Source organism: Asterias rubens, chromosome 7 (assembly GCF_902459465.1).
Source record: "Asterias rubens chromosome 7, eAstRub1.3, whole genome shotgun sequence".
Taxonomy (NCBI): domain Eukaryota; kingdom Metazoa; phylum Echinodermata; class Asteroidea; order Forcipulatida; family Asteriidae; genus Asterias; species Asterias rubens.
This window is the reverse complement of record NC_047068.1, coordinates 19973124-19987842: the sequence shown is the minus strand read 5'-3', so window position 1 is coordinate 19987842 and position 14719 is coordinate 19973124. Positions and strand designations below refer to the sequence as shown.

Here is a 14719-nt window from a genome sequence, read left to right as displayed (position 1 = left end):
AATAACTGCTCTCTTTTGGGGAGCGTTGGCTCTGAAAAGAGAATTATAACATGGTTGTACCCGCAAGTTTACTATTATCTATAATTTATTCTGATATAGCTAATGATGGATGGTTCACTTAGTTCAACGAGACATGCCATGCTTGAGAGTTTTGATCGATGGCTTCATGTATTGATACCTGCCACAGTGCACTCACTCACGGTAGAATGAGATGGAGTTAGGTTTCAGTTGAAGCTCGATAATTTGTTTTAGAAGATTAAACCATATCAAATGGAAACTTTGAACCTTTCCCTATTGCTCGAGGTAATTACTTTGCTGGTTACGATAACTTTGTTGACAACTCCCCGGCCATGCACCTCTGAGGGATTTTTTTCCCGCCAGTAGTGTCAATTTAAAACACATTTTTTCGCTTGTTATGTTTCGTCCGAGTAAACGAGCGCTCCCGGATCTCATTCAACTTTAGAAGACATCAAATTGTTGAACGTGTACAAACATTTTATCCTGGCCTTAGTTCACAGAGGTGTTTATTAGGCAGACTATTTTGCTTACAAATTGTGTGCTTAGCAGAATTTAGTAGGATATGAAGAAAAAAGTGTGCTTGTACTCTAGTGTTTTGGCTGGTTGATTCTGGTTAGAATGTTTTCGTTGTGCTTAGCTACGTTTTGTGCTTAAGCAGCTTCATGAATTGGACCCGGCTCGCAAAGAATGAAACATTATATCATGTTGCCAAGAAACATGCCATTACACTGAAACAAAAGCTGTTCCCACTTCGATTTTTTATTTTTTTTATTGATATTTCTTCGACTTTGAGAGCACTTCCGAGGAGATATATCTCCAGAGAACTGGTTCCGGAGGTACGAACTTCATAATAAGATCACTTTTAGATTAAAAGAGTAATCCGAACTTTTTCTTCATTCATAAAACATGATGCTGCATACAAATTATACATAAGTTGCTATGGAATACGAATTTCTGTTTAAGAACAACCGACGAACAATTGTCTGGTATCAAAACACTTGTTGCATAAACTATGGATGAGAACCAAGTGTTTTGATTACTTCCGTCTGAAAACAAAATCCATTTTTTAAAGAATTCTTCCAAACATGTATTAAGTTAGTATTTTGATTGGTCCAAATTGATAAAGTGACGCCATTCAGCAATTATTTCTAAAAGGTACACCGTTATTTATCTTGAATGTACCAATCGTTGTTGGTAAAGTTTCCCTTCTTTTTAGGGCTGTAGACCATCAGTATTCACGACCACTTTCAGACACGCAGATTCATGACATAGATTCGTGGCACCTTGATAATAAAGATATATAGCCTATGCCTAATCAATGCACTCTGGATATCACACTAGCTCCTTGTGGCTGTTTTAGTGCACGGTGTCACCCAGTCATTGTAATGTTTGTCTTGCCTCAGGTACAAATGAAACATGTTTTCATGAGTGTCCAGACTGTTATTATTGGGTATCCTACTACTGTTTATCCCAACCATGCCCCTTAAAAACCGAATCGTTGAGGTGAAAAAACCCGAAGGTGAATGCCCGAACAGGTACACTCATGTTTCATAGCAAGTTATAACACAATATGATTGTCATAGTTGTTAAAAGGAAATGGTTAACATTAACAGTTTTAATATCATTTATTTTTCATTTGATCTGCGGAACTAATTCATTATTTCTGAGAGGACGCTCTCCCATGTTTGTATTATATTTTAATGTGCTCATTTAATGTTTCTTTTGCTATTTACATCCCCAGCTTTGAAGATTCACAGCAGTGCTCAGTGCCGGGATAATTTACTAAAACTGGATGGCTATGAGATCGAGGAACGTGGCCTGGTTGCCATGAAGGGCAAAGGGGAACTCCTGACCTACTGGGTGGTAGGCCAAGACCCCGCTTACAAAAGAACTGCTCCCCTGGAGGAAACTTTAGATTCCTCGGAGGACTTTGGTAATCTTTTGAAACAGAAGAGTCCAAGCCAAGGAACAAAAACAGCCGAGTTGTCCCCATGTTTCCCACCGTCGACCCCAGATGGGCTCAGCCTGAACGGCATGTCACGAAACAGCCGTCAGATTTCCTACACCGGATCAGACACGTACGGCTCAACGGACCGCGTGCTGAATGTTACGGACACTGAGTCCGATAAAGACGGTAGCTTTTTACTGGACGTTTCGCAGCAGAGCAACCGGCGATCGCCTTTAGCGGAACGCGTACAAAGAACGAACACCGAGACCTACGTGGTCGATGGTCTGGACGAGGAATCTGCCCCGAGTGATCCATTACTTCCCAACATCGTCGATAATCCGAAGATTGTGAACGATACTGTGGTGGGAAGGCACGTCGGCTTCCAGAAGAATTCGGTTATCAGACCGGGGTTAGAGAGAGACTCTGATGGGTTGGAGCTTGGGGAGATCAACGGGGAGAGAGTCAAGAAAACAAGCGTTGCCGATTCGGGAATAGGCAGTCACGGTACCAACTCACGCGATGATGCGTTACAGCTTGAGGTCTACTTGTGATTTTTGTTTTGTAATTATTAGATGAATATAGACCTGCCGCCGAACTAATGTTCATACCTGTAAAATTGGTGAGCAAAGATGCTGTTGAAGGTTCGGTTAATTTAAGAATGACGCCAAGAGCGGGAAATACCAATACGAATGAAGGGGCGCTTTGCAAAGTAGGAATGTACCTTAAGCGGGGATGATCTTTGGGACTTACTGACCTATATACACTCAATAGAGGTTGGAAACAATTCAGACAGTGTTGGATAATCTTTAAGTATGTGTGGGAAATAACTATAATGTACCTCCGAATTGCCAGCAACTAAAATGGTGAGGTTTGAGTCATAAAATATCAATGGTCTTTATACATACTGTCCGTATTAATGACACTATTGTAATAACATAGACTCGTAGTCGTACACTGCTCTGCCTCATTAAATTAAAGTTTGTATGCCAAAACTTTCCACTTAGTAAGCGCTGGAAATGCCTTAAGTTATCATCACTGTGAACAATTTACAAAACATTAGAATAATGTCTTTCACTTGGTGGACTCACTGTTTAAATATTATGCAGTCCATAAAGCTGAACAAGTTGTAGCCCCAGCCGATTTTTTACCTTCTGCCCAGGTAGTAGTTAAAAAGCTCGACAGCTCTTTGTTACAGCTGAGAAGCCTTCCGAATTCTGTAAATATTGACCGGGATAGTAGAGTATAACGCAAGACAAGTTCTCAAAAGAACATGGGCCTAATATACACAGCAAGTATAATAATGTACTTAGGGTCCCATCAAATTCCGTTTTGTTTTGCTCTGTCTGTCGCTTGTTGGTCAACTTTTATTTAATTTCTACACCCATTCGATGTGTCATTTGACGTCCACTGCGCTATTATCTTTCATTGAAGACAAGTGTACCGACGATTAGTGATGACAAAGTCCAAAGATAGAAAGTTATTATTTCCCCCACAATTACAGAACAGGATGACGGACAGACGGACCGACAGAAAAACACAATTTTGACTTGGAAAAAAAATCCACCTGAAAAACGTTTTAAAATGTAAATTCATTGTATAAAATATAAACTTCTAAAAAATTGTATAAATTTCAGATAATTTTCCACTTACACATAATTATTATGTGTTAATAGATAACATTTCACAGGTTAGCGTCATGGTGACAAATTATAAGACTTGCATGACCAAAGGGAAGACCGACACAATGTAGGCTTCATCAACTCAGCTTGCTTTATCGACGTCATGTTCTTTACCTTCATTATTCGACAGAGGGCGCCCCATAAAACAACCACTCTCTACCCCCACTAAGTTGTATTAATGTGTTTGTATGCAGCAAAGTTTTCGATAGTTGCAACGATTTAAAAACAACGATAGCCAAAAACCACGGGATTCGTCAATACGTTTTCGCAACCGAAAATTGTTTCACTGTTTTTGAAGCCATCATAATGGATTGTTAATGCCCTCTTAAAACGTTTCCAGTGAATTTAGGTGAATTTGAGAGGTATGAAAACGACTGGCATTGTTAGAATATTTTTGCATGTATAGCATGCTTGAAACATTTTGATCCAACGACCACACTTTAAGCACGAGCTGACATAAGGATGACAAATAACATTATGAGGTATTGACACTAGACACAAGACAGACTTCACTCTTAAAGGAACACTTGCCTTGGATCGTTCGAGTTGGTCTTTGACAAGCGTTTGTAACCGTTTGTTATAAAATGCATAGGGGTGGAAAGATGTTGTTAAAGTAGAATGCAATGATCCACACAAACATGCCTTGAAATTGCACGGTTTTCCTTAACACGGTCAAATTTGTGTTAGTTCGCAAAATAAAACGAAAAACCACGCAATTTCGGAGCAAATTCGTATGGATCATTGTATTCTATTTTTAAAACATCTTTCTAACCATATGCATTTTGTAAAAAACGGTTACAAACGCTTTTTAGTAGACCAACTCGTCCGATCCAAGGCATTGTCCCTTTGATGACTTACCCCACACTCCCATTCCAGAGCTTTGAAACTCTGTACAGCCGAAAATTGTTTTTAAGTTTTTGTCCGTAACCTAAATATTATTAAAGACGTGTCAGTAAATATACATGGGTATCTTATATGGGAAATCAGATGACACATCAAAGGGCCGTTGTGTAAAAGACGATGACTTTTGCTGTTCAAAACCGTAATTCTCATAATATCGTTACATGTTTTGTTTCCCCCGTCCTTCTCGTGTGGTGCGATGGTGCATCGACTTGGCCCTTAAAGGCACTGTACACCTTTGGTAATTGCCAAAGACCAGTATCGTCACTTGGTGTATCCCAACAATATGCATAGGCCTACAGTAACAAATCTGTGAACATTTTGCCTCAAAAGTTGAATGGATAATGACAGAAAAGAACACACTTGATGCACAACTCTGTGTGCTTTCAGATGCCTAAAAAGGCTTTAAATGGTAGGGAGAGAAATTGTCATTTCTCAAAAACGTATAAAACATTTAAAACTTATATGTTATGTTTTCCCTTGCGCTTACAATGTGCATTCGTGTTTCTTTTTTGTATGTAGGCCCCCCTATATAACTATCGTATGCGTCTTGTACAAGTTGACAGGTTTTTAATTTATTAGTTTTCCCTTAGTTTTTCAGTATCAAGAGAAAAACCCGGATTACCCGACGATTGAAATTTTTTCCGTGAGGGTTAGATTGAGAGCGTCCAATAAGTGTCTATGGGGTAATCATCTATTAGGAGGGTAGCCTAGAACAGAGAACGCAGGACAGACATCATATAGGCAAGTGTCTGCTTGTTTGAAATATAGACATAAGAAATGGTATAATGGCAAGATGTTGTGTTACATGTCAATTTGAATGAAGGATTGTAATGGGTTTGTACAAATTGAAATGTGTTATATAGATGGGAAATAATTCATCACAAGTTTAATAAGACAACAATTTAGGGTGGTTCTTTTTCTTCAGGAGTAGGCCTATTAAGAATAATTTGAAGCGCCGTTCGGTCTTGCTTAAACATACATGACTAAAAATGATAACGTGTAATTTAAGGGATGGTTTGAGGCTTTGCATGTTGTGGCCCATGGTGTAACCAAAAAGGATAAGAATCAACAGTAAACCTGTGGGTGCAGTTCTCTTTTGAGGGAGTGTTGGCTCTGAAAATGGTGGTCCCCGCACGTTCACTATTATTCTTAACGTGTGATCTGAGCATTTTCCATTCAGTAAGGCAATATTGGGTTATCCAATAGTCCTGTCACGTAATCCTAGGTCCCAGACGAAAGTATCGTCGCTGAGATGTGAACTGTGACAACTCGTTCACTGTCTCTAGAACCACTAAGTAAACCAGGTTGTATTTTGGCAGCTAACGGCAACTGCCTCCCCCCGTTTGCCAACGGACCGAACCACTTGGCATCGACGATCGAAATCATTTATTTTGTCACCTTATTTGTAAACATCTATTTTTATAGACCATGATTTAAGCGTACTGGGTGCAATGTTTCCTGAAATTGGTATCCTCAAAGAGATTTTCTTTTTAAATCGATTTCGATAAGAAAAAATCCCCATTGCAATGCACTACAACAGTGACCATTAAAATGTACAAGAACAAGACATTGGGTACTTGATAATTGTGCCATATTTTCAATCATGATCATATTGCGGTAATCTATACAGAAATAGTTTGCTCGTCTCGTTGTGCAAGTTAATACTATTTCCCATAATCATATGATTGTAAAGGAAAAAAGTATACAAAAAAGAAATAAATAATATTGCGTCGCCATTTTAATCTCAAACCATCAGGACCTGTCGCTTTTTAGCCTTGGGCCACGTGATCAAAATGCAAATCACGGTGTCGGTGTCGCGGTGTCGGTTTGAAAAATGCTTCATGTGAATGTGTCCAGTGTTTGAGCCAACTCCGCAGGACTACGTGCTAATTGCATCCAGTGCATGCATGTGAGGTAGTAATTCATCATGCGTTTTAATTATGAATATTTGAGATGGAAAATGTTGCGAACCATTTTAACCTACAGGCCTATATTTTTGTTCTTATTTATCCAATACTATATATTTTATTATTGTATTTAACTAGATATATTATAATTAATTATGTTAATGCCTTAATCTGTCGTCGTAGAAAAACACCCGTTATGGTCTCTGTTATTCTTGTAACCATCCGCATTTAGAGAAGGTAATATCAAAAGGTAATTTCATATGTTACCACAGCTTAGTTTGTAAAGGCATCAACTATGAAGAGTGCTCATGCGTTATTCATTCTGCCACCTGGTGATTTTGCAGCAATGACCTTCACTGCATCATAACAAAGATGACGTCTGCAGAGCAAAGGCGCTTCTTAAGATTTGTACAAAATTTATTGGTAATTTTGGAGACGCGTACCTGGAAAAAAAATCAATGTTTGAGCGAAATATGTAATGTTGTATCGAGGTCTGGATAGTTATAAGAAACACATTCAAGTACGGACGCACCCCGGTGGATTTGCATTGACGATTAGCCCACCTTACGGGTGGGCTGTTAGAGCTGTAATTGCGACAATTCTATTTCATCTAATTTGAACCAAATCGAATCCAAATCGAATTTTGGTTGAGTCTTTAAGTCAGCAGACCTGATTGCCATATTTTATAGGATTTCTCCCATTAACTTTTGTCAGCCAATAAGACAGACCGTATTTTAGTAGTATTCTGTGTCATGCACAGTTTTGAGTCCATGGTCTTATAGCGTTTGCACGTTGTGGAATCCCTTGCTCCTTCTTCAGAAAAAAAAGTAAATGTACAACAATCCACTTAAAGGAGCTGGACATTATTGTCAATTACTCAAATTAATTGTTAGCATAAAAACTCACAACGAGTAATGGACAGCTGTTGGTAGTATAACAAATTGTGAGAAACGGCTCCCTCTGAAGTAACGTAGTTTTTTTGAGAAAGAGGTAGGCCTAATATCTCACTCAAAAATTGACGTCAGGTCTGAAGTCATTTTTAAGCATCCGAAAAGGTGTGCAGCAAGGGTGTTATCTGTCAATGTTCTCTTGCAACTTCGATGACCAATTAAGTGCAAGTTTTCACAGATCTGTTGATTTGTGCTTAAGTTGGGTTACAGCAAGTGAGAAAGCTGGTCTTTTACCAAAGGTGTCCAATGCCTTTAACGGAAGTAACCAATTCAACTTGTGTGGATCAAGTAAACTTGACAGACAGTGATAATATGGGATGTAATAGACAGTTACTTCTTGCAGCAAACTATTCTTATAACGGTTTAATGAAACAACACATAGGTTTTCAGAGTATGTGACAAGAACATTATTTAGAAAATATATTGACAGATTGTTTCCTTTGTTGACTGTAAATAACGATCGTGTATATAAACAACGTACATGTAAAGTTTGATAATGTGAATACAGAAAACTGATTTATTGTCTAATGAATAATATATTAGCATAACGTTGTTACAAAGGTGCACTACACCAATCGACAACTTTGAAAGTGTTTTGTTAATGGGCGACTAATGATACATGTCGACTTTGTAATTACTGGCAGACACCATTCAGTTTATCCCTTATAACTTGTGAATTATTCCTAGTTAAAAGACTATTGTATGCCTTCCAATTATGATTATTGTGTGTTTGTGAGATGTTGTTTACATTTTTAACCAGGTACACGTGGTCCTTGGTGATGATACTTGAATAAGTATTTGTTGTGTTTTGTTTGGGAAAGGAACAGTACAAATTAAAAACAAAAAATCTACAATTGACATAAATATTGTTTGAGTGCCGCTTTGTTTTATTACATTCATGTGTGCGTGTCGTTCGAAGCAACGTCCAAGGCTCAATACTAAAACCCTAATCAACATTGGGAAACTGACATTTTAATAATAATTGAAGACATTGTTACTCCGAGTTTTGTTTTTATCTCGTCGTCAAGTATTAATTATTCTTTTAAACCTTACTCATAAAAGTTGTGAACACTATGTAAACATGTAAACAATAAACAGTCGTATAAGTTTGTAGAAAGTAATATTTACCTAATGCCACGCACGCAACACTAAACTGCCTCACTAAAAAATTCAGCTTAACTAAAGTGTGTTTTTAAACATCAGATGGATAGGCGTACTGTTGACACCCAATGGGTTTTTCAGTACCAAGGCTCCTCCCAAAAGAGACTTGCGCTAGGTATACCTGCACTCATTAGGCCAAGCCTGGGTATAGGCGTACTTCTCTGAAACATGGTTCACTAACACGTCCATTTCATCGAAATGGCATGTCGTGCACGGTATAAAACAATACGAGAATGTTTAAAGCGCATAATGCAGGAGCATCTATGTGCAGCACGAAACATAAAAACAAATTATAAAAAATATATATATATATAGCAAATAGTTACACGATATTTAGATTCAAACAGACCAATCTTTAAAAGTCCATAGAAAATCAGAACAAGGTCAGCTTGAATATGAACTCATAAGTCGTTCCATATTGAAAGTTCATTGAAGTTGGAGGCTCTTTGACCCATAGCATTTTGTGAGAAAGGTAAACCATAATTATGCATCAGTAAGGACTGGTCAGCAGAACGAAGAAGATGTACAAAAAATGTACAATGCAGAAGATCAGATATTGTTATTATAGTCTGGAGATAGGCCATGAAGAGTCTATGCGTTTTAGTGATGTTTCGTCAGTCATAAGTCCATCAAAATCGAAGCCTCTGATTAATCTTACACGATGAGGAAACTGCGAAAGATTTAAATCTGCTAGGACAGATTTAAATCATGCAGATTTTACTATAGCCTGCCCCATTCTTAATTTCATTCATTGAGGGTAGTACATTTCCTTCAGGGGTAAAATTCATTCACAGGAAGTCAATGGATCAAGATTCAATTAAATAGCGCCCGATTGTAATTAAGTGAATACTATTGTAATAAAACGGGGAGCCTTAACTGTTCTCAAACCCGGGCAGGCAATAATGTTCAATTTGTTTCAATGAAGCTTGGCATTCATTATACTTTGAAACCAGTTTCATAGAGGGGGGGGGGGGGTGAAGCGAAATCAATTTATTTCTAAATCGTTCGTGGGAAAAAATAGAATGCACGTTTTGCTTCTTCTTTTTTCGTTTTAGAAAGAGACGGTAATTTTTGTTTTAGTATGTTCAAAGTATCTAAGTAAGTAAGTCTTCTCAATTTAATGTGTTTCATCACACGCACAACGAATCAGTAGGCCTACAGGTTTGTTAAAATAATATCTTCATCAACCAAAACAACATACAACACACCATTAAAATAATATCTTAACATGATTCAATCTTCGACACTACAAGAAATGCCATCTGTATTGCGAAACACACGTGTTCATTATTTTAGTGAAATTGTTTAACAAAAACTCAGTCACATACTCACTTTTAAAACAAATTTTGTAAATAAAATGCGTCCACCTAAAAATAACTCAACTACCAAAATATTTGTGTAAACAAATTATTAAGGACCCTTTACCACATTATTATTCATGAATAATTACAAGTGCCTGTGTTTGGCTGACGTCTTTCTGATGTCGATCCATCCGCATGATATAGCTTTTCATGGTGTGGTATTGGCTTTAAATCTGGTGTCACACTCAAGTTAATCAACAGCAACCATGAAGGTAGAGCGCCCCCATGGATCAAACAAACTTTTTAGTACAAGCAAATTGGAGGAACTAAACGATGAACGGTGTTTTATGACGTAACTCAAAAAAGTAAACATGGCACATGTCATTCTTCACACGAGTCCGGTGATTTTCAAGATTGAACTGACGGTAAACAGCTCAACATTGCGCTGTCTGCTAAACATGGACCCATTGACGTGTTCCTCAAGAACTGAAGATCACTTTTGGTAAGTTTATTGGGTATTTTATGAATTAGCACAAAAACAATGAAATAATGTTTGTTTTGCGAGGGCCCCGTGCCGACTCACGACAGGCAGGGGGAACAAACCTCAACCGTATACCGTGTATGCCAAGTACCCCCATGCTCAACGCAACGATATTGGAACCACAGGGGCATGGCACCCCACAGTTTCCCAATGCCTTGTGGAACCACGGTCAAGGTCAAGGGATTCGGGTACATGTAGGCGCAGTGGTGCCTTCCAACTCGGGGCCTCGGTTTAAATCCGATCGGGGCACTATCAACTACTCTAACCATAGAGTGCTCTAGTCTAACTATGTGGATTTGTTTTTCAGTCCCTAGTATAGGCGACACCTGACTTCGTCCATTTTTTTTCGTGGGTTTATATATTATGCACTATTTATAATAATAATAATATAATAATAAACGAGACTTATAAAGCGCATTTTACAAAATTCAATGCGCTGGAAGAGTGCTACGGAAAAGACGATTATGAGAATAGATATGTTTTTAATTTACTCTTGAATGTCTGGAGTGTGTTGGTGTTCCGAATATGACTTGGTAGGGCATTCCAGCACCGGGGACCAGCGACTGAAAAGGACCGGTCCCCTGCCATTTTGTGTGTGCGAGGGATTGTTAGATTCTGGCTGGAGCGGAGCCCACTCCGGCCAGGTTTGTTGAAATTTAGCGACTCTGTAAGGTATTGTTAAATACAGGTACATGTGTTTAACCCTAAGCAAGGATAGAGCTCTTAATCATTTAGTAAAATGTTGGCAACGTTCCAAAATTGGTTCTTGACAGAAAATATAAAAACAAATTAACACTCAACATTCTTGGTGACCTTTGACTTTGGCAACAGTTACCCACCACCTTAATTTATTTTAAATACAAGTCCAATCTACAATGTATATTTGGACCAAATGTTGTTTTGCAGACCCATCTCTTTCATTGTTAATTGAAGGCCACATTTTGAAACTGGGGTATTTTGCCTATTTTTGGTTGCCACAGCATTGCATAAAGATTAGCATAAAGATTAGAAAGATTGCATAAAGATTAGAAGTTGCATTCCATGTGTTAATTGTTTTATTGATCTTAAAATGTGGTAAAATTTGACAATATTAAGCCACTTTTTTTCAACAAATAAAGATTTAATCCGATCTTACTATACACCAAAATGGCAGATTAAATCTATTTCAAAAGTGAAAAGTTTAACTGATTGTTACCTATTTTTGACTGCAATTTCGGACAGGTGCGTCCTACACTGTGAAATATAAAAAATGCGGTTTCTTAAGATAAAGTTTAAAAAACAAATGTCTTCTCTGATGAATCAAAATAAGAAAAAATTGCATTTAGTCAGTTAGTTAGTTCAAACAAATCACAGAGTTAGAGCTACAATTGTTTTTATCATAAAGAGGCGTTTCTCTGATTACATCCGACACCATGGTGTTTTGGGCGAATGGCATATCCAAAGATGTGGATGAATAGTTTTTGATAAAATAACTTTAGTGACTAATATACCTCTATCCAGAAGAAAACTGCCTTTTATTTATCACTGTAGAAATACACTCTAGTGTCTGAAATGTACTTCCGACACTGTGGAACTGCTCATCCCACTAAAGCAGATTTTATGGGCTTTTTATAGAATTGTTTTACTTTTACTACATGAAGAGCAGATTGAACATTTTGTGAATGTGCATTTTCTACTTATTTTTCAAATTTTCTATTACCAAAAAAGCAGGTTTTATTTTCTCAAAATAAGATGTTTTTAATTTTTCAAGAATACCATTTTTAGCAGTGTGTGATGGATAACTAACGCTAAGTAGCACATTTTGCACAGGATGTAGTGTACTGTATACTCCAAAGGGTGCTGAGATGGATTGTCGAATGGCTTAAAGTGACCCACAAATACCTCAGGACTAGTCCTGGGAGATATTAAAAATTTAAGGCTAGTGCTAAGTTAGGACCCTAACTCGAGATAAGACTAGTCTTAGCTCTTTGTGAAACCCACCCTTCTGGTAATAAAGTTGGAAGGTCTGTGAGACATCCTTCGGTTGTGTGTAAAGTGCTATATTAAAATTGATTGTTATTATTTATTTTTATTAAACTATTCTTATTTTCTTTGATCAGATGCGTTTCAAACCAAGATGACCTGTCCCCTGAACTACACTCTATCCTACATGTATGTCACCAGGTCACCAGGGATCCATCTTCATGTTCAAAGTTGGAGCCAAATGTATGAGTCAACTTGCTATGAAGACCGCTTGAGAGTCAACCATCCATGGGTCTCTTCCCACTCCTGTGGCTAGGCCTTCTTAGTGTTGCAGTATACGATAATGATTCCAGTCCGACATGAAGTCAAGGAATACAAAAAAGGTATGTGTCCAGTTTAGTGCACTGGCAGATTATTTGGATACAGGGACTTTTTGTTTGCTTTTTATTGTTTGTGCAACAAAACATTGAAGATCGTGAATTGCAATGAATTGAAGCAACAACAAATTGGGGATTTAATGCAAGATCCTTGTTTGAAATTATACTAAATCCTGAAAAGAAATAAATTTATAAAGGTACATGTAGTGAAAAACATCATACAAACAAATGTTACTGTTTGACAGCGGCGTAACTAGACATTTTCATTTGGTGGGGCAAGTGGGGGCAATGATTAAATTTGGGGGGGGGCCAAAGAAGTGCAAGATTATTATTAAATAATATGTTAACTGATATAGTTGATACACACCAATGCAGTTCTAAAACAGTCTACATAGTCAGCAGGTAACAAAAGATTGCGAAAACAACAAAATCTTAGAGAACTTGTCATTTTGTATAAGATAAAACTTTTCGACTGTATAAAAGGGTTAAATTACCAACTGTGATCACCAAGTACCAATTTAGAGTTGTACACAGCATTCTCAAATAGGCTCTGTGGATGTGTAAATACCCAAACATAATATTATTAGGCCAAGTAAAAATAGAAATGTTTAGCGTCCCCGCCCGCTTCCTTTTTGCAGGACACCTCCTTTTTTTTCTTAAGGTTTATTTTTATGCACATTTTTTTGGTTTTTGTTTTGAAAAGGGGTTATTTTAATAGATCTCAGCAAAAAAAAAAAAAAAAACTCAGTGTCTTGTCTGAATGCCTTGACCAAACTGTTTCATTAATGTTTTGTGTATTTCAGCAGCAGAAAAAAAACAATTGATATTTGACATTCATGGCGGCCATCTTGAAATAAAAAATAAAAAAGCCCCTCTTCCTTCCTTTTTTTGAGAAACCCAGACACTAAACATGTTTCTTTTTCTTACTCGGCCTTATTGTAATAAGTGTAAGCCATAAATAAAAATATAAAAAAAATACAGGATTGAAATTGTGGGTGTTTTAAAATAATCACATTTTAGTTATGAAACGGATATTTAAAATAGGCCTACCTCTCAATTGCACCGCTTTCTTCAAAGGAGAAGAAATGGTCTAAGCAACCTTTTTCGGAGCTATTGGTCTGCGTTCAGACCACCACGTATTTAACAGAACTTTGTCGCATCCTGCACTCTCTGTAACCGCAAAACCACAACAAACATTTACCGCCAATACGATCGTGCGGGCGTTTCCATGCATTTTTCATGTTATAGTCCACATAGGGCTCACTGATAGGAATAAAAGTTTTCCTTTTTACGGCAGCATTTTATGCAGCCTTAAACGATTTATATATTAGGGCCTATAAGAATATACTTTTCTCTAATTTCATATGGGGGGGCAAGAGGGGGGGGCAAGGGTTCTGAGTGGGGGGCGCCGGCCCCCCCCCTGCCCCCCTCGGGTTACGCCACTGCTGTTTGAAGTAAGTTTGTCACTTTAAAAACCAGCCTGCACTGCCTACATTTTCCGAGCACCAGTCGGACATTTTATGCCTACTCACTAGTGGGGGGTGGGGAGATGTCGGTGAGTTTCTCAGCTATTGCTGTATTATATTTTTATTTCGGAATTTGTATAAGAAACATCACAATGTAACCCCTTAGCAATTTCAACTTTTACTGTCCACCGAACTACTCAGAGTTACATGTGTAAAAATCTTTCCACAGCTGTGACTACACAGGATGACATACCCACAGTTACTAGGATCAACTGTTAAATTACATGCATTTGTAGGAATAAAACATTATGATACCACAGCAAATAGGCTTAACTAGATGATGAGTCTACCCTTCTGGATAATAAAACATGTTTCGATTGTTACAGTGGAGCAAGCAAGAACCCATCTGAGTCATTTGGTATATATATACCAAATGTAACATTGACGGTGAGATTGTGGTTGTATGCTTGTGCATCTCTAAATGTCAGAGAATAAAGAGACATCTT

General features: G+C 37.7%; 1 protein-coding gene across 1 annotated transcript in view; it reads left to right on the top strand.

The window, feature by feature from the left end:
- LOC117292867 (guanylate cyclase 32E-like) overlaps window positions 1-4233 on the top strand; it is a 106975-nt gene extending 102742 nt beyond the window's left edge. Inside the window, exon 19 of the mRNA XM_033775037.1 lies at window positions 1760-4233. Within this exon, the coding sequence (XP_033630928.1) occupies window positions 1760-2517 (758 nt within the window). The 3' untranslated portion in view covers window positions 2518-4233. The remainder of the gene's footprint in view (window positions 1-1759) is intronic.
- Window positions 4234-14719: the final 10486 nt, after the last annotated feature.